Source organism: Lissotriton vulgaris, chromosome 6 (assembly GCF_964263255.1).
Source record: "Lissotriton vulgaris chromosome 6, aLisVul1.2, whole genome shotgun sequence".
NCBI classification, from domain to species: Eukaryota; Metazoa; Chordata; class Amphibia; order Caudata; family Salamandridae; genus Lissotriton; species Lissotriton vulgaris.
In genome coordinates this window covers 1,284,145,840-1,284,166,620 of record NC_141694.1, presented here as the reverse complement: position 1 = coordinate 1,284,166,620, position 20,781 = coordinate 1,284,145,840, and the positions used below count along the sequence as shown (strand labels likewise).

Here is a 20,781-nt window from a genome sequence, read left to right as displayed (position 1 = left end):
GAAGTGCAAAACATGTCCAAGAACACTCCTTAAAACAAAGAAGTCTGAGGCCACTTGGGGGAAACACAGCGGAGCATCTTTATTTGCAGGAAATCACAAAGGAAAGGACGGGCGTATGCATTTCAGCCTTGTGGCCTCTTCAGCGCCCAGGTCGTTACACAGGGAAATAATGCGCCGCTCAACAGTTCTGCCCCACCTAGTTCAGGTAAATACTGTGGTTAGCTCCTCCCCAAGCTGTGATCTGTATCACCTGCTTGAGCTCTCCGATGTAATCTCGAACTACTGGTCCCAGCATGCAGTTGAATTGCCGGGACCACCACGTTGCTGCGGAAAATGGCAGGTTTGTTCTGGCAGCTTTTTCCTTCTGTCCCGCTCTGCCTGCCACAAACAAGAAACTCCTTGTGTCCCCCAAATCTGCACCACCATCGCATTCAGGTAAATTGTCCACGGGGGCTGTGTAGCCCGATGCAGAGTTCCGTGACTCCGTCACCGCTTGAATCCTCCCGTCTGCAGTGGTGTGCTCGATCTTTCCATTAACATGGAATTGAAGAAGGTTGTGCCACAGCACAACGCCGCCAGTGAAGATCGAGTCAGCTTTAGGTGCAGGGACCCCAGTAGCACATCGCTGGCTTGAAGTGCAAAACATGTCCAAGAACACTCCTTAAAACAAAGAAGTCTGAGGCCACTTGGGGGAAACACAGCGGAGCATCTTTATTTGCAGGAAATCACAAAGGAAAGGACGGGCGTATGCATTTCAGCCTTGTGGCCTCTTCAGCGCCCAGGTCGTTACACAGGGAAATAATGCGCCGCTCAACAGTTCTGCCCCACCTAGTTCAGGTAAATACTGTGGTTAGCTCCTCCCCAAGCTGTGATCTGTATCACCTGCTTGAGCTCTCCGATGTAATCTCGAACTACTGGTCCCAGCATGCAGTTGAATTGCCGGGACCACCACGTTGCTGCGGAAAATGGCAGGTTTGTTCTGGCAGCTTTTTCCTTCTGTCCCGCTCTGCCTGCCACAAACAAGAAACTCCTTGTGTCCCCCAAATCTGCACCACCATCGCATTCAGGTAAATTGTCCACGGGGGCTGTGTAGCCCGATGCAGAGTTCCGTGACTCCGTCACCGCTTGAATCCTCCCGTCTGCAGTGGTGTGCTCGATCTTTCCATTAACATGGAATTGAAGAAGGTTGTGCCACAGCACAACGCCGCCAGTGAAGATCCATTGCCATTTTCCGCAGCAACGTGGTGGTCCCGGCAATTCAACTGCATGCTGGGACCAGTAGTTCGAGATTACATCGGAGAGCTCAAGCAGGTGATACAGATCACAGCTTGGGGAGGAGCTAACCACAGTATTTACCTGAACTAGGTGGGGCAGAACTGTTGAGCGGCGCATTATTTCCCTGTGTAACGACCTGGGCGCTGAAGAGGCCACAAGGCTGAAATGCATACGCCCGTCCTTTCCTTTGTGATTTCCTGCAAATAAAGATGCTCCGCTGTGTTTCCCCCAAGTGGCCTCAGACTTCTTTGTTTTAAGGAGTGTTCTTGGACATGTTTTGCACTTCAAGCCAGCGATATATATATATATATATATATATATATATATATATATATATATATATATATATATATATATATATATATTGCAGCTCCACTCGACACATCCTCCAGGGACGAAAAACGCACTCACGGGGGTATGTTGCAAAAAGATTTTAATCAGGCGTTCTGACCAAAACAAACAGACGCGTTTCGGACCTCTAGTCCTTCGTCAGTGTTACCGTTTGCCGTTCTTTCCGGCACCATATATACATTTCATTTCCTGTTTAGTGAGAAGGAAAAAAGGACAAGCGTGCAAGTATTGACATTATGGCGGCCATTTCTAAGTGGGTTCAAATATCAAACACAATGACCTATTTACAATGCGTTATAACCCTCGTGATGTACTAATGCCTCTTTTCATCGTATTAGATGACAAAAACAAAAACAAAATAATTTTGCTGTGTATCAGCATATCATGTCATTATGACCCCATATTTACAAATGTTTACACTATATACATTCTATACATTGTGAACACCATTCTGTACAGTTAGATCCTTGTACAGTTGCACTCGGGGTTAAGATGTTAGTCCAATGCTATATTAGCATAAGATTATAACCCAAGTCGGTGAAAGTTAAACTAATCTCGCCGTGTATCGGCGTATCACCGACATAATCTAACGGCCACATCACAATGCACCAAATCACATTATCATCAATTGACTTTGGCAATTATGTATTCACATTCCAAAAATTCTTCCCCTGATCGGTCAACTCAGTGAACGCTGATTTCACTCAAGGCTAATGAGGGTATACATCCCAGGAGTGCCACAATCGAGAGAAAAGGTCATCTTTAATCGATGTACCTGTTACACTTGATAATTGAGCCGTGTATCGGCTCAACCTAGTGTCCCATCCAAGGTGAACCATATTCATGAGGGAAAGAAAAAAGAAAAGTATAATAGCAAAGAAATGATATGCTGTGAAGGTGAAAAGGAAGATGGAAACAGAAAGGAAGCCTTCTATTATTTCTAGGATTCCAAAGAGAAGGTGGAAATGAAAGAAATTGAAGAGGATTACCAAAAATTTAAGCAAAGAACCTAAAAATTACAGAAGAGTTAAAATTGAAGGCACGAATCCATAAGAATGGAATAAATTCAAAAATTCAGATTTCAAATTTCATCTTTCATCCTTGAAACCATCCTGATTCGAGCATGCATGAGGGTTACCTATTTACAATGAATGCAGTTCTTATTACATTATATCTGCTTATACCATTCAATGAATCTAATCATGAAACACCTGGTGCTAGTTGGATATTCATTTCCCCAGGTGTATACCCAATTCCTCTCCGATGTTCAACCCACCCGGCTGTTTCGTCTGCATGTCTATAATATATCGCGACTCAAGCCTGCGGAGACGTGTCAGCCTATCCCCTCCCCTAGGGTTTAGCGGTACATGGTCCAAACCGAAGAACTGAAGTAGTTCCCGATTACTCTGATGGACTTGGGCAAAATGTCTGGCCACCGGATAGGAAACATCTTTGTTCATTATGGCGCGTTGGTGTTCTAAAATTCGCATTTTTACCCCATTGATCGTGCTCCCTATGTATTTGTAACCGCATGGGCAGCTCAAACAGTATACCACATATGGTGTAGTGCATGTGATAAAATGTTTGATCTTCTTCGGTAGGGTTACACCTGGAATGGCATAGGAAAGTACCCTTCTGCTATGCTCACAAGCGCGACATTTTCCACAGGGAAAGAACCCCGACATTTCTTTCAGGGTGCTCTGTCCTGTTGATTTTACAGAGGCTAAGTGACTGTGGACTACCATGTCCTTTATAGACCGGGATTTACGGAATGTGATGAGTGGTCTCTCAGGAACATCACATCCAATAACTGGGTCTGTAGGCAGTATGTGCCAGCTTCTAGAGAGAATCCTCCTTAAAGTGTTGGCCTCTACTGAGAATTTAGTGACCATTCTGAATTTATTGGTGGTCTCAGTATCTATATATATATATATTCCCACGCAACAACTTTACCTTCCGAAAGAAGTTGACTCGAGCCCAGATCCTTTTAGCGTGAAGTTTTATTCAGCACACAGAATGTCAAGTAACACCCGACGCGTTTCGGTGCAGCCGCACCTTGGTCACGCTGCACCGAAACGCGTCGGGTGTTGCTTGACATTCTGTGTGCTGAATAAAACTTCACGCTAAAAGGATCTGGGCTCGAGTCAACTTCTTTCGGAAGGTAAAGTTGTTGCGTGGGAATATTACGAGGGTCGCCTCCTCACTCGAGCCCGCCGCCGCTTGTGGCTGGGAAACTGGCGAACTTTGTTGATCAATATATATATATATATATATGGGAACCTTGAAATAAAGCTGCTGTTTTCACTGAACTCCCCTCGTGGCCTTTGTTTCTTCTCCTCGGAAAAGAACCACCTTCATATATTCTGTGCTTGCCAAGGCACAGTCCGAAGACCCTGCAGCATCCAAAAGACCCGGAATGAACTTGGCATCTCGCTGCTTGCAGCTACCTTGTATCCAGGGAACTGGAAATTCTGAAGTCTGCCAGAAACGTCAGGAAGACGAGAGAGGACCGAGATATTCTATCTCAATTGGGCACCCAGTCTCACATATGACTGCCCCCACTCTACATGCTACCTGATGCGACTGGTCGCTGCAGTCAGAGGGGACTCAGAGGGAACGCTGCTATTTCATCTGTTCCTCGATCCGCCCTACTCACCTGCAAAGCTTGCACCGATCCTATGTTCACTCACTCCTCTACGCGACCATCTCAACAATGCAAACACACTGCATGCTGGGACTAGAAGTTCGCTATACTCAACACGAACTCTGATTGGTCAGCCGATTGCCCTGGGGAGGAGATGCAGGTGCGAGCAGAGACTGTAACAGGAGGAGTTAATGAGGGACGGTATCCTTACAGCATGGGGCGCCGAAGAAGGCTCACTCGCCGAAATGCATCCGCCACCGCTGGGACCCTTGAAATAAAGCTGCTGTTTTCACTGAACTCCCCTCGTGGCCTTTGTTTCTTCTCCTCGGAAAAGAACCACCTTCTCATATATATATATATATATATATATATATATATATATATATATATATATATATATATATATATATATATATATATCCAGAAAAACTCCTCCACCTCCAAAAACGTGTACCGCCCATTAATCGTCTCTCTCAATAGCACAGGTGCTGCTGCTCGCAGATGCGGCACCGCAGCGCATATCACCATACACCAAATGTCCAAAGACAATGTCCCAAGACAAACACTGCTGCGCACTCGAGCTGATAAAGAATATCAAGTTTATTCCAGCAATTCCATTTCAGTAGACTAACACAAACGTGTTTTCAGCCGCCTGGCCTTCGTCAATGTTAAATGACATAACTTTTAGTCTACATTAAATATTAAACCATTTCATTCGGTTGTTCAACATCCAATCAAATTATTCAAACGTAGAAAAGGAACTACACATAAGGGGTTCAAAATGACTTTTCATGTCGGCCATCTTGGCCTGCGTCTATTTGCATTGCATAACATAATTATTTCATGCATCATGTAAAGATTTCATGGGCATAGCGCAATCTTAATATCTTTCACCATGATTAATTCAGGATTTAGAAATATACATAACATAATGTTTTAATTTAATATTTTCAATTTCGTTTTTGTCACTCTAATTCTTTTTAATCTATTTAATCCCTGATTTTACCACCAACGTGGGTACATCAGGGTGTGGATTCATGACACGCAGTTGAAACACCACAGGGTATCTGGTTCCTGAGTGTGCCATATATCAGGCAAAAAGTTAGGTCTTGAGTTTGGCCACGCTGCGGCTGCTATGGATGAAGGGGGGTGAGCGAGTACAAGTGAGGAGGAGCGCAAGAGTTTTGCGGGAAGATGGAAGTTCAGTCGATGTTTGATGTAGGACAGTGCTTGATCATGTAGATCTTTGTTGGCGTGCATGAAGATCTTGAACTAGCCTCTTTTCTAGATGAGGAGCCAGTGGAAATGTCTGAGTTGGGGCGGAGTGATGTGGGTCGATTTAGGGAGGTCAAGGATGAGTCTGGCTGCAGCATTCTGTATGGTCTGGAGTCTATTGAGGAGCTGGGTGGAAATGCCAAAGTGGGGAGCAATGCCATAATCGAGGCGGCTGGTCACGGTCTGTCTGGTGCTGACTGGAATCATCTGGAGATTCTGCAGAGCATGCAAAGGGTGTGGACGCAGGAGGAGGCAACTGCGTTGAATTGTCATTTCATGGGCAAGTTGCAGTTGAGGATGATGCCCAGATTGCATGCATGATATGTTGGTGTGCTTGTTGGTCCAAGTTCTGCTGACCCCCGGCTGTGGTCCTAAATGGAAGTGTTCTTCCCAAAGATCAAAATTTCTGTCTTGTCAGAGTTGAGTTTGAGGCAGTTGTCTCTCATCCAGTTGGCTACTTTGGTTATGGCATCACAGAAGTTGGTTTTGGCATAGGAGGGGTCCTCAGTGAGCAAGAGGATACATTGAGTCTCAGCAGTTTAGGAGATTATGTTGAGTCCGTAGAATCTGATGACATTTATGAGTGGGTCATATAGGTGTTGAACAGTGGGGGCTGAGAGATGATCCTTGGGGAATGTCGCAAATTATGTCCCTGTGTTCGGTGTTCAAGGTAGGCAGCTGGATGCTCTATGTGCGACCTGTGAGGAAAGAGATGATCCACTTGAGGGCATTTTGCTGTATGCCAATGTTTTGGAGTCTGTCAATGACAGTATGGTGGGAGATGGAGTCAAACGTAGCAGAGAGGTCAAGGAGGATCAGGGCGTCTGTGGCAGCATTCAGCTCTGTCTTAGTGTTGTGGTTAGCACAGACTCCTGATTGTGATAGGTGGTTTTGTTCCAGCTATTCTGTAAGTTGTTGGTTGATGGCTTACTCAAGTACTTTGGCTGGGTAGGGGAGCAGGGAGATTGGTCAAAATGTTTTTAGATTGCTGGGGTCGGAGGAGGGTTTCTTTATGAGGGGTCTGGGAAGGAAGCTGTGGAGATGGAGGTGTTGATGATGCTGGTGAGTTCTGTGCTGATTGGGTTATAGGTAAAAAATGTTGGATAAATATCCTAAAAACCCACAATTGAACTGGGCACCCAGGAATTAAGGCGGGTGTGATATATTCACACCCTCGAACAAAGATTAATTTAGAATTTACACTACGGATGAAGTGTTCAAAAATCACAATGTGAAAGGGTTTGTGCTTTCTTTTTACTTCCAGAAAGGAAACTGCCAAGCCGGCCTATGAGAATGCGGATTCGGTCTCCTGAGGACAAAGTAGTGGTCCGGGCACGACCTCTTTCCTCGTCAGGTAGTGAAGGTCCACGGAGAGCTCAAGGTTATCTCTTCGGGACAAGAGCAAGGAGTAGGAATTTGAACCATTCACCATTGAAACCAGAAGAAGAAAGCCCAGAGGTTAAACATGTTGGTAAGTCAAGTAATCTTTAATACTTCTGATCGGTTTGACAGGAATAAACTTTATGGTGTCCTACTAATTCTATTTGTCTAGCATCTACAACCTTGTTGGAAAAGGCTAGGTGAAATAACCTAAAATGCACTACACCTCAAAACAAATTACACATTTATCTGAGGTTCCGGGTCAGAGCCACTGGGATGAAAAAATGTATTCCAGCTCATATGTTCAAGCATTCAGTTCTGTCAGATAGTGCCAACTTGGTAATTCTTTCTTGAAAAAAGTTCCCTTTAATATTTTCTAGTCTATCTTATTTATTCTTCTAAATACAAAACATATTAACAGTATGTTACCTGTAAAGTGTTCTACAGGTAACATACAATTGTGTGGTTAACAGCTCAGATATTTGGGGCCTACGATTGATATGTTGTGTTTTGGGAGAAGGTGTTACACATGAAAGCCTATCTCATCTCTATATCAATGACCCAATAAAGACTCAAATCTCAAGAAAATACTAAAATATGTTGTAACATTTATTGCACCACTGGATCTCAAGTGTGGTTTGCAGCATTCCTGTATGCAATGATATGGTAACAGTTTAGAGTGGAAAGCTCAATTTTGAAACCTTCTATAGAAAATCATACACCAGTGTCTTCCTCTCTGTAAGTAGGAGAAAATGGGAATAGTTTATTTTTGAACACGGCACACTAAAATTAGTTGTAGATAGAGTGAGCAATATCAACTCAATGCAGGACTTTGCTTCTGGAAAACAAGTATAATAATGCCCCCTGCACCCTGGTAGTTTTATCCAAGGTCTAGGGGTATTTCTATTTTACTGCTGCTCACCACGAGGTTTCACCAGGCTGTGAAGGACAGAAAAAAAGGACTTTACACTGTTCAGTCTACATTTGGTGGGTGGTTGAATGCCCTTCCCCTGACAGCCTCACCTCCATTGGACCATCAGAGTAAGCTTTCTGTCATCGGAGCCAATGGGGGTAGACTATGTCAACTGAAAGCTAACGGTCTACCCATCTCTAAAATAGGCAGGTGCGCCAAGAGTTTAAGAGACAGGGAAATATGTTGTGTTTGCGTTGGAGTACCATGTCACCCAAACTCTAGATCTTTCTTGCTTAAAAGCTGAAAAGCCCTTTCGGATAGCACTTTTCTTTATATGACAGAAAGAGAAGAGTTCACAAATTGAAATTCCTGGTTCCTGTTCATGGAGTGAGTTTGTTCTTCTGAGTCACTTAGAGATATCTTCAGAGTGTATCTGGTCTGCGTCCTTATTTATGTTTTGCTTGGATGGGCTGCTGGGTGAGAATGTATGATGTTACAATGCATACATTTACAACGCATGCCTTTGCAACGCAGTTTTTACACCGCAACATCCCTTACAACGCATACATTTACATTGCATACCATTACAACACATTTTTTAAAACTACATTTAAAACGCATTCCATTACATCGCATTATATCTGTACAACGCATACCATTACATTACATTTAAGGTAGAGCAGAGCGGCGGGAGCGCCCGGGGCGGACACAGGACCCCAGCCCGGAAGAGCAGCGCGAGGAGCACCCCAAGGAACTTCGCCAAGAAGCGCCGACATGGGGGTGCGTAGCGCTTTTCACTTTCTGTTCTTTGAAACAAAATGCGTGATTTGCCACTGAAACACCGTCGCTTTAATGGACAGTAGGCTGTTTGGTCAGGGCAGAGGCACAGAAAATGACGACACCGACACCCCTCAGCAGGGCTTGAAATCTTTTCATAGGGCAGTAACGCGACTTCTCAATTGTGCTGTTATACCTTTAATGAATCAACCCCAACTTTCTAAGCAGTGCCGTTGTGCGTTATGTGCACCCGTACTGATCTTTTCAGCAAGCCTGTTATCATTCGAAAGGACAGTACTGCACCTTTGCTGCATGGCTGTAATCATTGGACAGTACTGCAGCTGTGCAGTATGGCTGTAATGATTTTAATGGACAGTACTCTAACTTTGCAGCATGGCCTTAATAATTTTAATGGACAGTACTGCAACTTTGCAGCATGGCCTTAATAATTTTAATGGACAGTATTGCAGCTGGGCAGGATCCTGTCACCTCGTTGTGGAGCAAAGCTGGTCCCACTGCCTCTGCATCTATGGTGTCCTCATCAGAAAGCCCCGACGATCCTCTCACCCGACCTATTATGATGCAATTTCTGCAGGAAATTAAAACTGAAATTGGATCTCTTAAATCTGACGGCCAGGCTTTTATTAAGGAAATCAGAAAGGAGGTAACAGACATTGGGGAGAGGGCAGATGACCTTGAAAAAACAGTGGACACCCGTATCGAAGACCGGGAACAACTCTGGCAGTGCCCAGCCCAGATCCCCCTCCTGACAGCGGAGTCTGAGCACTATGTCTGACACCCAGTGGAGCTGCTCTGTTTAGCTATTGAGGAGATCCGCCTTGCTTCATCCCCTGAACGTCAATGGGATCCGCGGCTGGCCAGGGCTTGCGCCAAAGTCAGTCAGAGACCACCAATCCTAAGTCAGGGCAAAGGAGTTACACGCCAAGATAACCCCTGCTCACCCTCTAGGTAACGTGGCGCGAGCAGCAAGGCTAAACTTGGAGGCTATGTGAGTTAAGTATTTGCGCACGCACCCCAGCAACAACACCCAAGGCCCACCACAAAGGAAACTCCACACAAGGTATATGTAAAAATAGCTTTTGTATTATACCAAAACACATTAGATAAAACACACACTTTACAATGTGCCAACAGGCACGGTCAGAATTTACAGGGATATGTACAAGACAGGGCCGCATGGACCACTGTCAGGAATCAGCACTTTTAGAACTTAGCACTAGGTAGAATTAGCACTTTTAGAACTTAGCACTAGGTAGAATTAGCACTTAGAACATAGAATATAAATCACTGTAGCACAAAATAGAACATAAAGCACACAACCAGTAATTACTGGTAATGGGTAAGTACCTCATACGCAACCCTAACCACCTTAGGAGAATATTGCGCAGGGAACCAGGACCTCACTAGCACCACCTGTACTAGCAAGAACAATCACCTAAGTCTCACAATACCTGCAGGGGTATAAGCACATAACACATGATGCCTAACATACATTCAGAGGTGTAAGGAACAAGGCACACGATGCATAAACAATACATTCAGAGGTGCAGGGAAGGAAAACACATGATGCCTAAAAACATTCAGAGGTGTATTAAAGAACGCAATTGCGCAAAAATCACTTTAGTCACCACCTGTGACTGTCCCTAGGCCAACTGGCCTCTCTAGGGCTAGGACGCCCTGTGTCCCAGTGTCAAGGGCGCCTAAACGTGGCAGCTGCTCACGAAGTGCTGGGCAGCAGTAAATATAATGATGAGGCCAACGTGGGAGCCTCGCAGGGCTCTAGAACACTGATTGCCACCTAGAGCCTCTCTGGGCTCTAAACACAAAGGTGCGCTGCCCAGGCGTTGGAGTCCCTCCTCTGGGGACTCGGGAGAAAATGTGCCCGGGCTGTTTTGAGGAGCCTCGTGGGCTCTGAAACTGCTAAATGCCCCCTAGAGTTCTTGTGACTCTAAACAACTGTGGGGCCATGGAGCCGCTCAGGGCATGAACTACAAATGACCCTTGAGCCTCGCAGGCTCTGAAGAAAAATGCGGCATCGTTGGAGTCCCTCATGGACTCGAAAGTAATCAACTGCGATCCTCTCGGGGCTCTGAATCAACAAGAGGCCTTGAGCCTCTCAGGGTCCCTCAACAACGGGAGCTCAGGCGTCGGAGTCCCGCACGGGGGACTCAAAAATCACTATATGGCCAAAAGAGCCTATGGGGCTCTATCGACACGAAAATGCCCCAGGGGCGAAGAGCGGGCTACCAGGGGGGGAGGGGCGGTGGACACCGGCAATGTGTCCCGACTCCCTTCCTCTCTTGCGGATCAACACCACGGGCCCCCACTCACCTGGACCTGTGGCGGGGGCTCTCCTGCGGGCCGGTTGTCCTCTCTGGCGGAGGGCGGGGCTCTCTCACTCGGGAGAGCCTCGCGGGGGAACCAGGCAACTTTGGAAGGCTTCTCCTGTGGGCGGCGCGGGCTCCTCTTCCACAACGGAGCCCCGCCTGCACCTTCAGCCGCCGAGCTCCTCTTCCCTCCCCGGACTGCGGGGGCGGGACTTCCGGCCGCCTCTCCCGGGGCCGCGCCGCGATTGGCCTACAGCAAGCTGCTTCCGGGTCGTTGCAGGCAGCGCTGCGGCCTGGCGGGGGAAGAAAAATAAGCAAATGCCGGGTGGGCACCGGCTCGGGCCACAAGATAAACAATGACTCGAGGTGGGCACTCGGCTCAGTAACCCAAGCGCTCTCCCAGCGCTACAAGTGAAATAGCATGCTTTCAGGCGCTAGCAGCAAGAATAAAGTGCTCTTAAGCGCTAGGGGCGAAAGTAAAGCGCTCTCAGCGCTATGGACAAAAGCGAAGCTCCAGCAAGGTTCTGGAGGCAGACAGGGGGGCAAGGCTGGGCCCAGAGCCAGCTCACTGGGCCTTCCCGCAGGAAGGTAGTCCAAGTGGCGGTCCTCCTGGCACCCAGCCCAGCAACAGCCCCCCTCAGACAGGATCCTGGACAGAACCAACTATAAGGGAACACAGCCCCTTCTAATACTACTAAATCCTTTGTAGGTGCAGGGGGGGGAGAAACCAGTCGCAGCTGGTTTTGGAGCACCCTTGATGGCTCAACCACCCCTATCATTCACTAGAGAGGCTAGGGTCATTAGACGCACCACAGGGGGCAGAGCCAGCATTGTGTGGGCAAAGCCCATCCCCATTCAGGAACCAGGTGCAACCCTCCCTCACATCACTCATGCTGATGTCTCCACTCACTCCTGGGCAGACCCATCCAGACTTCCTGGATCCAGGCTTGCCAGCCAGCTCCAGCCAATCATGCTCCAGCACCCTCACTGCACACACACATCCATGTCTAGAAGTGGCACTTCCCCACTAGACACATACACGCCGCACATACCATTGCGCAGCATTCACTCTCACGAGTTCGCACATACCAAACTCGAGCCTGAACTCCCCACACATCAGGAATTAACATGGACACACACATTCTCCATGCAGTCCTATGGGAGGGCAGGCCCGCCTCACTACACGCACGCACTTTACTCTGGGACACAGGGTAAAAGTGCGCAGAGACCCAAAAATTACTAACACAGATCACATACTAAAAGCAAAAAGATTAGGGGTGAACCCACCAGAAGGGCCAAGTCCAGCAGTCACCTACCCAGCTGGACTTTGGGCACAGTTTTTTCTCCCCATCTCACTGTCTTGCCCACCCCCCTATCGTATTTCTCTGAGTCTGCTTTTTCCTTGTCTCCTATCTGTCTGTTCCTATTCAGCCTTTTTTCATTCTTTGTCTACTTCCTTGCTCCTATCCCCTCTCACCTGAATCTTTCCCCTTGCCCGCTTCACCGCCTAGCCCCCTGTCCTTTTGTGCCCTTTGACTAAGCACTCCTTGTTCCCTTTTTGGGGAAAGATCCAAGATATGTACGCTGGAGTCTCAGCATACCCGCAGAGAGAGTCCACAGCTCCAAGGGAGCCACGCATAATTGAGGTATTGTATGGCACCCCTTGCCAATGCACTCCCTCTCCCCTTTTTGGGGAAGGAACCAGTAAAGTAGGTCTTGGAGTTTCAAAGACCCCTTTGAGAGAGTCCACTTCTCTTAGGGTGCCTCTCGCAACTGAGATGGGGAAATGATACGATTCCCCCTGAGTTCACAGCTTACTGGACTTTGGGCGCAGCTTTGACTCGCCTACCGGTTTGTGTCCCTGTCACCCTCCACCTCCTCTTGCCTTGCTGTGTCTCTAATCCTCCCCTCCTCTTTCCCTCCTCCACTCTCTGTCTACTTCCCCTGCTCCTACCCCCCATTCCCCGGAATATTTCCCCTTGCCTGCTTTCACCACCTAGCCCCCTGTCCTTTTGTGCCCTTTGACTAAGCACTCCTTCTCCCCCTTTTGAGAAAATATCCAAGTTATATACGCTGGAGTCTCAGAATACCCGCTGAGAGAGTCCACAGCACCAAGGAGCCACTCACGATTGAGGTATGGTATGGCACCCCTTGCCAAAGCACTCCCTTTACCCTTTTTGGGGAAGGATCCAGTAAATAGGCCTTGGAGTCTCAGAGACCCCTCTGAGAGAGTCCACTGCGCTTAGGGAGCCTCTCCCAACAGAGATGGGGAAATGATACCACTCCCCTTAGGATAACAGCTTCTGGACTTTATGTGCAGCTTTGACTCGCCTACCAGTTTGTGTCCCTGTCACAATCCCCCTCCTCTTGCCATGCCGTGTCTCTAACCCTCCCCTCCTCCTTCCCTCCTCCACTCTCTGTCTACTTCCCCTGCTCTTATCCACCCACTCCCTGGAATATCTCCCCTTGCCAGATCTTTCCCCTACCTATATGTTCCCTTTTGTTTGTCTCAACCTTACTCGTAACTAAAATTGCCATGCTCTAATAACTGTGTACACTTTGTAAAGCTGTAACCTGCAATTTATTGTCTGATACCCATGTAAAGCGCTCTGTTACCTCCGGGTCTAGCCAGCGCTATGTAAAACCTTTTAAATAAAAATGAAAACATTAAAAAAGATTTAAAAAAATAGTGTAGGGGTAAAAACTATTATTCTAACTCCAGGGGGTGCAACAGTAGGGTAAGTGTTTGATAGTGTAGGGGTACAAAATACTATTCTAACTCCAGGGGGTGCAACAGTAGGGTAAGTGTTGGATAGTGTAGGGGTAAAAATTACTATTTCAACTCCAGGATGACTGGACTCGATTGCCACAACACTGTGGTTGTGGTTTTACTGCAATTGAAGAAAGTGTAAAAGATGTGGGGTCCTGCCTTGAGGACAATTGTTTGGGGCCCGGCAGATTAACAGTAGGGTAAGTGTTGGATAGTGAAGGGGTAAAAATTACTATTTTAACTCCAGGGTGACTGGACTCGATTGCCACAACACTGTGGTTGTGGTTTTACTGCAATTGAAGAAAGTGTAAAAGATGTGGGGTCCTGCCTGGAGGACAATTGTTTGGGGCCCGGCAAAATGCAGCCTAAGACAAATCAAATAAGGCATCTCACATTATAAATTTGCCTTGCTAATACAATAACTTAACTAGGCCTGGGCAAAATTTAGCTGGGAGAGCTTTGTCACTTCTGAATTGACAGAAGGGATTTTTGTTTCTGCTTCTCTAACCTTATTTGCATATTTGAAAAGATATGTCTGTAGCAGCCCAACATCAATAGCCACTGTACTATTTTTGTCTCCAGGGTGGAATGGATAGCCTGTAATATGCAGCCTAGTCTATTATCAGAATCAAGTTTCACCTGCACCATGAATGGACCTTTAAAGTGTGCCATTCTGAAAATAAAAGGCACTTACTCTAATTGTGTCACATCCATGTTAATATAATACATTATTAAGTCTAAATTCGTGCTCACAAAGTCATGAATGATCTTCCCAGACTACCCTTGATGGTGCAGCAGCAGTGTTGATCGCATCTGGAAGTGACAAGGCAGATCAGAGAACTGCAAATCAAATACATTTTCCAACCTCTTTATGAAAACTTGTGAGCTTTTGGGACTGGGCAGAGCAGCAGTAATAGAGTAACTTTATTGCATAGTTAATTAAAACTCACAATTTTTTTAAATTCACAGTTTAAAATGAAGTATATATCAAAAGATAAAATTAATTATCAAACTTTAAAATACATGGGTCGCCGTAATCTCGTTTTGTGCGGTGGTGAATAAAGTTCATGTTTCCAATTTAATTTGTTAATGTTATTGTATGAGCTAGAGTCCCAGAGAGCAGCAGGACACTCAAGAGATTGAGAGTCGGGCAATATTGGCTAGGTCTTCCCATGGAACCAGATTCAAATAATGGGCTGGGTGGGTGAGTGCTTCATCCATTCTTATAAGCATGAAGTACAAGGCTAAGACAGCTGTGACAATTGCTACATTAGGAGGAGTCAGTGCCCCAGCACCCGTGAGTGACACTTGTAGCTTTTCCAATAATATTCACCAATTATACTGGACATAATAGTTTTAGGGCGGTAGGATCCAGATCTAGTTCGTCAGTGTGGTGTATGGTCTTGGTGTTTATGGTTTTGGATCTCAATGACTGGAGGCACTGGTCAATAGCTGTTGAAATGTGCCCCAGGATGCCGGTGGGCTGCTTATCGTGGAGCACGGCATCCTTATGTGGTAACCACGTAGTATAAACTACTGCAGTTTAGGTTAAACCGCTTCACTTGGCACCTCGAGTGAAGAGGCTGGACAGCGGGGAAGAAGTTTTGAATGTACCCAATGAACAGAAAATAGTCATAATGTAACATTTTTTTCCATACTTAGTTGGTACTTGGGTTGTTTTTGTTGAAGGTGGTCTAAATGGGCAGCATTTGTAAGCTATGACCGTGGGGGACATGAATGGATTGGCTGATTGCCCTATGCTACCTGGAGATGGCTTGGAGTTCTGCAATGTCGCTTCTGACAGTAGAGTTACCATAGGTGGTTTGGGATATATCCGTCAGTAGAAATGTAGCATGAAGGGCAAATTCCCAGTTGGTTCTTATCAGTTGAAGATATGGCAATAATAAAACAGTATAAGTTCCTCACAGGAAACATGAGGTGGTAGCAAAACCTTGGAAGCACTACTGAATTCTAGCATATCTCAAAAAGAAGAGGACATGCTTTACCTTTTCCCAGAAGTCCAGACCCCAGATGTAAGGGTTTAAAGTTAAGTAGCTGTTAGAGAGGCACATTATATTGTATTTCTTTTTCAGCCTCAGCTTGTAGGGCCCTTACATGTGTAAGACCTGAATCCCTTTCAAAATGTTAAAAATGTTAGTGGATATGGGGTCTGGCCAAAGATGGCGGCCTTAGTCTGCTAGGCGTTGCTCTTATTACCATCGTCAGCCATCATTTATCCGGCCACAGGCTTGCCAGCGAGCATCCGCATTGAGGTTTGAACCCAGATGCCCCCAGGCGGGCATGTGACTGCTGCACAGCGAGGTAATGCTATGGCATCTGAAATTGAGCTGGGGAGACCGACCTGTCCCCTGTGGGCATGCATTGGAGGGTGCAGCATTTAGCTGCTGTGCTGTCCTGGCCAGTCCTGACTGCACTCAGAAGGGCCATTTCCAAGGGCGAGGGTTCCTCCCTACTACCTATCTACAGAAAATCCATCGGGCCTTGGGAGCGGTGCTCCCAGCAGTGAAGAATAGCTGATCGGCCGCTGTTGGAGCTTACTGTACTGTGAGGGAGGAACACTCCGGAGACCAAGTTGACTAGAGCCAGGACCTTGCAAGCCCCTCAGATCATGGAACCTGCACCCAGGGAGCCCCCATTCCCAGCTGCTGTACCCTGGGCCCTTTGCTTCATCCCCAGGGGGTCAAGCCTGGGGAGTCACTGGAGGATGGGGGCCAGGTGTGATACACAGACATCTTCTATGCAGCTTTTACTTGGAGGATGTAGCACAACCATCTGACTGGTTCTACAGAGGCAGGATCATCGACCAGAATTGGCGGACACCGAGGAATGTGGTAGACCGGGGGAACTTGACTCTCATGACCTACTACTTGGACTGCCTAAGGGGACAGGATGACCACCTTCATTGCCAGCACCTTGGACTGACACTTGGACCTTCATTCCCCCCCACCCCAGAATACTCTCTCTCTTATCTGAAAGACCTTTTTGACCCTTTGAGCTGATAGGACCTCTGACGGTAGGACTGCGGGTGCTCTTCTTTGAACTCCGTGGCTCCTGGCTCACAACGGGTTAGTTACAGCTATTTGGACTATCTTTTTTCACCTGGCTTTGAGGGGTGGCATTGAGGGGTGCCCACATTGGCCTGTGAACATTTGATTGTTTCATCCACGCATGCCCTGCTCCACTGTGGTCTGCTCATCCAGGGTGGGTCATGGACTCTTGGCTTCCAAAGATTGGGAAAGATAAACAAGCAATCACACGAGGAGGAAACAAAGTGCACACCATACATCCTTAAAAACTTAAACACATCTAACCCCAATCGGCACAAGGCACCAAAAATGAAAGCAGAAGAAATGTGTGTTCCATATTTAGTATCACTAGATTGAAAAACCAGATCCAGTTTTCCTGTTCTGAATAAGAAAGCCTCACCCACCAAATGTGGCATTCTTTATCATAGGCTTCCTCCCTCACCCCACCCTGGTACGATGGTTTTACCATGGTGGACTCTACCTCATAACTATGGGGGAGTCCTTGATAAATTATAATTGCTGGATAATAGCGGCATACAGATGAAAATATATTAGGGTAAACCAAGGGGATTTTTCTTTATTAGTAGTTACTCTAGGCATGATTAAAAGAGCAAAGATAATTCAGGGCACTATGACCCTAACATCCATTTTCCTGCTGACATGTTTCTGCCAATAATTTCAATTTCAAAAGCTTTATTCGACAGCATTGTCATAAAAGCATTAACACCCTATCCAATACATCAGAAAATACTATTCTAAAATACAATCACATTTTAAAACACATATTAAATTCAAAACGCTGACGAATGAGACTAAAAGGAATACATTTAGTGCTAAAAATTCCAATTCACTAAACATGATTAATTAAATAATTAGTCTATATAAAATCACGATGCATTTCCTCTGACTCCACTGGCTAAAGTGCGAGTGCGAATGATCCATGCCCATCCCAGATATTTTGCTACTGCAATTGCTAACGGAGGGGAGCTGTTTGATCCCAAGATTCTAAGTGCTTCCTGGCACCTACGTGTCCCTAAATTCTGGCACGCTGGTTTTAACCACCTCCTTCTTGGGGAATCATAAAGAGGGCAGACAAACAAAAAATGCGAGTTATCTTCAACCAAGACTTTACAATGGTTGCATACATTAACATTACTAGGCGACCACTTTTGTTTGAAAGCGTTAAGGGGCAAACTACCAGCTCTAAATTGAAAATACAATTTTCTATCCATAGGTTTTGTAATAAAATCCCAGTATTGTTCACACAATGGAGCAAATTTGATTTCCAAACACCGGGATGTTAACATGGAATGGGGGTTAGAGGTCAACACAGATTGCATAGTCATATCCCAGTACATTTTTTTCACAATCTCCTTTGATGGAAAGGCAGTTGGGTCATTGTTAGTCCATAGATGGTCTAGGTGGAGTTTTGTTAATAGGTTCCTAATCTTGTTGAGCCATGTTATTCTAGGGAATCGATCTTCCTTAATAATGTCCATGAGGGTGGAGGCATAATGACCTAGCTCCAGCGTTGACATTATTCGCCTCCAGAATAGCAATGGGCGCAATCGAGCCAGGTCCTCAATCTTTTTCCTCCCCAAGTCATACAACAGGGGGATTGTTGGTGTGCTCTGCGGAACGCCAACCAGACGTCTCAAAAACTTGTTCTCAGCAGAGGAAAAAACACTCAAGTTAAAAAAAAAACACAACTCTGAACCATACAGACAGGCATTTAGCACCTTCATGCTATAAATCTCTAACACAGGATGGATAGGTTTGGTTAATGAGGATTTATGTTTAAGTGCTAGGGCCCCTGCTAGTTGATGGAACTTTAAAACTGCTGAGTCAATATGGGATTTCCATTTCATATTGCCCTGTAAGGAGATACCAAGATATGTAAAAGCATCCACCTGTTCTAAAGCGGCCCCTTTAAAAGTTATTGTGCCCCTGTATGGCTTGGCTGGATTCATGCACATAAACTTAGTCTTTGAAGTATTTAATTCCAAGCCCCGGATCTGGCAGAAATCCCCGAAAGCATTAATTGCCTTCTGAAGGCCACTAGGAGTTCGTGATACCAGCAACGTGTCATCAGCAAACATTAATACTGGTACCCGAACCCCGTCAATTATTGGGGCATCCGTAGGGGATTTCTTCAGGTAGTCCACTATGCCATTGATATACAATGAGAATAAAGTGGGTGCCAGGACGCATCCCTGTCTAACCCCACGCTCTACAGGGAAAGAATTAGTTACCTCACCCTGGACCCCCCACCTAATCCATAGTGGACTCTACCTCATAACTATGGGGGAGTCCTTGATAAATTATAATTGCTGGATATTAGCGGCATACAGATGAAAATATATTAGGGTAAACCAAGGGGATTTTTCTTTATTAGTAGTTACTCTAGGCATGATTAAAAGAGCAAAGATAATTCAGGGCACTATGACCCTAACATCCATTTTCCTGCTGACATGTTTCTGCCAATAAACTAGCCTATCATTTAGTCTCTGGCATTCATCTGGGCTAATAAAGGTAGAGAATAGCACCTCTACCTGCAGGTGAAACAAGGTTGTTAATCCAGTGTTCTCTGTCCAGTTTCTGAATTGCTCATCTGTAGCTTGTCTAAAATCACTTGTCATTCTCTCTGCATCACGCCCTCAAAGGTTTTTCAGTTGATTTCCCTCATGACTCTCTAGTTGATTTCTCAGCTCTTTGTGGTGGGTGTTTTGTCCTAGGTGAGTTATCTGATAAGGGTCCTGGGTCTATAAGCTCTAGAAGGTCGATGATTGCTGCAGCTTCTTCTAGGGAGCGGACCGCAACTGCCACACCAGGTAAAGGGCGGTCGGGAGGGGTGTACCCAATGGTACTTAACTGACTTACTCTGAAGAAAGTTGGTTATAGGCTTGAGTTGATGCCAGTGATGTGAGGTGCCTGGTGCCAGGTTTTGGTAGAGGAACACCGTATTGCCCTCAAATTGAATGGTGTTCATCTGGTGAGTGATGCCCAGTCAAGTCAAGTCAAGTCAGAATATTTATATAGCGCGCTACATACCCAGAGGGTCTCAAGGCGCTTGAGGAAGGGTGGGGAATTACTTGTCGAATATCCAAGTTTTAAGTTGTTTTCTGAAAGCTAGGTGATTCTGAGTGAGGCGAAGGTGAGTGGGAAGTGAGTTCCAGGTCTTAGCTGCCACGTAGGAGAAGGATCTGCCTCCCATGGTGGTTTTGTTGATACGAGGTACGGTAGCAAGGGCTTGGTTGGAGGATCGTAGCTGGCGGGTGGGGGTGTAGAAGGAAAGTCGTGTGTTGAGGCATTCGGGTCCAAGTTCGTAGAGTGCCTTGTGTGCGTGGGTTAGGAGGCGGAAAGTAATCCTCTTATTGACAGGGAGCCAGTGGAGGTTTTTCAGGTGACTGGTGATGTGGTCTTTACGCGGGATGTCTAGTATGAGTCTTGCTGATGCGTTCTGGATGCGCTGGAGTTTTTTCTGGAGTTTTGCGGTGGTACCGGCGTATAGATTGTTTCCGTAGTCCAGGCGGCTTGTAACCAGTGCATGGGTGACCGTTTTTCTGGTTTCGGTGGGGATCCAGCGAAATGTTTTTTTGAGCATGCGAAGAATGTTGAAGCAGGATGAGGAGACGGCGCTGACCTGTCTGTTCATAGAGAGTGAGGAGTCCAGGATGATGCCCAGGTTCCGTGCGTGGTCCGTCGGGATGGGTGCTTTTCCAAGGGCCTCTGGCCACCAAGAGTCATCCCAGGCGGAGGTACCTAAGATAAGGACTTCTGTTTTGTCTGAGTTCAGTTTCAGACGGCTGTGCTTCATCCATTCGGCAACTTCTTTCATTCCTTCATGTAGGTTGGTTTTGGCGATGTTAGGGTCTTTGGTGAGTGAAAGGATCAGTTGAGTGTCGTCAGCGTAGGAGATGATGTTGAGGTTGTGTTGGCGTGCGATGGCCGCGAGGGGGCTCATGTATATGTTGAAGAGGGTGGGGCTGAGTGAGGATCCT

The 20,781-nt window shown here is 46.3% G+C and overlaps 1 protein-coding gene across 2 annotated transcripts in view; it reads left to right on the top strand.

Annotated features, from left to right (window-relative positions):
• Window positions 1-20,781, top strand: part of FNDC1 (fibronectin type III domain containing 1) — a 1,121,378-nt gene that overhangs the window by 211,462 nt on the left and 889,135 nt on the right. For both annotated transcript variants that reach the window (XR_015296657.1, XM_086927416.1), the window contains exon 2: window positions 6,810-7,016. Coding sequence is in view for 1 of the 2 variants with exons in the window: in XM_086927416.1 (XP_086783542.1) it covers window positions 6,810-7,016 (207 nt within the window). In the remaining variant the exon portion in view is untranslated. The remainder of the gene's footprint in view (window positions 1-6,809; window positions 7,017-20,781) is intronic.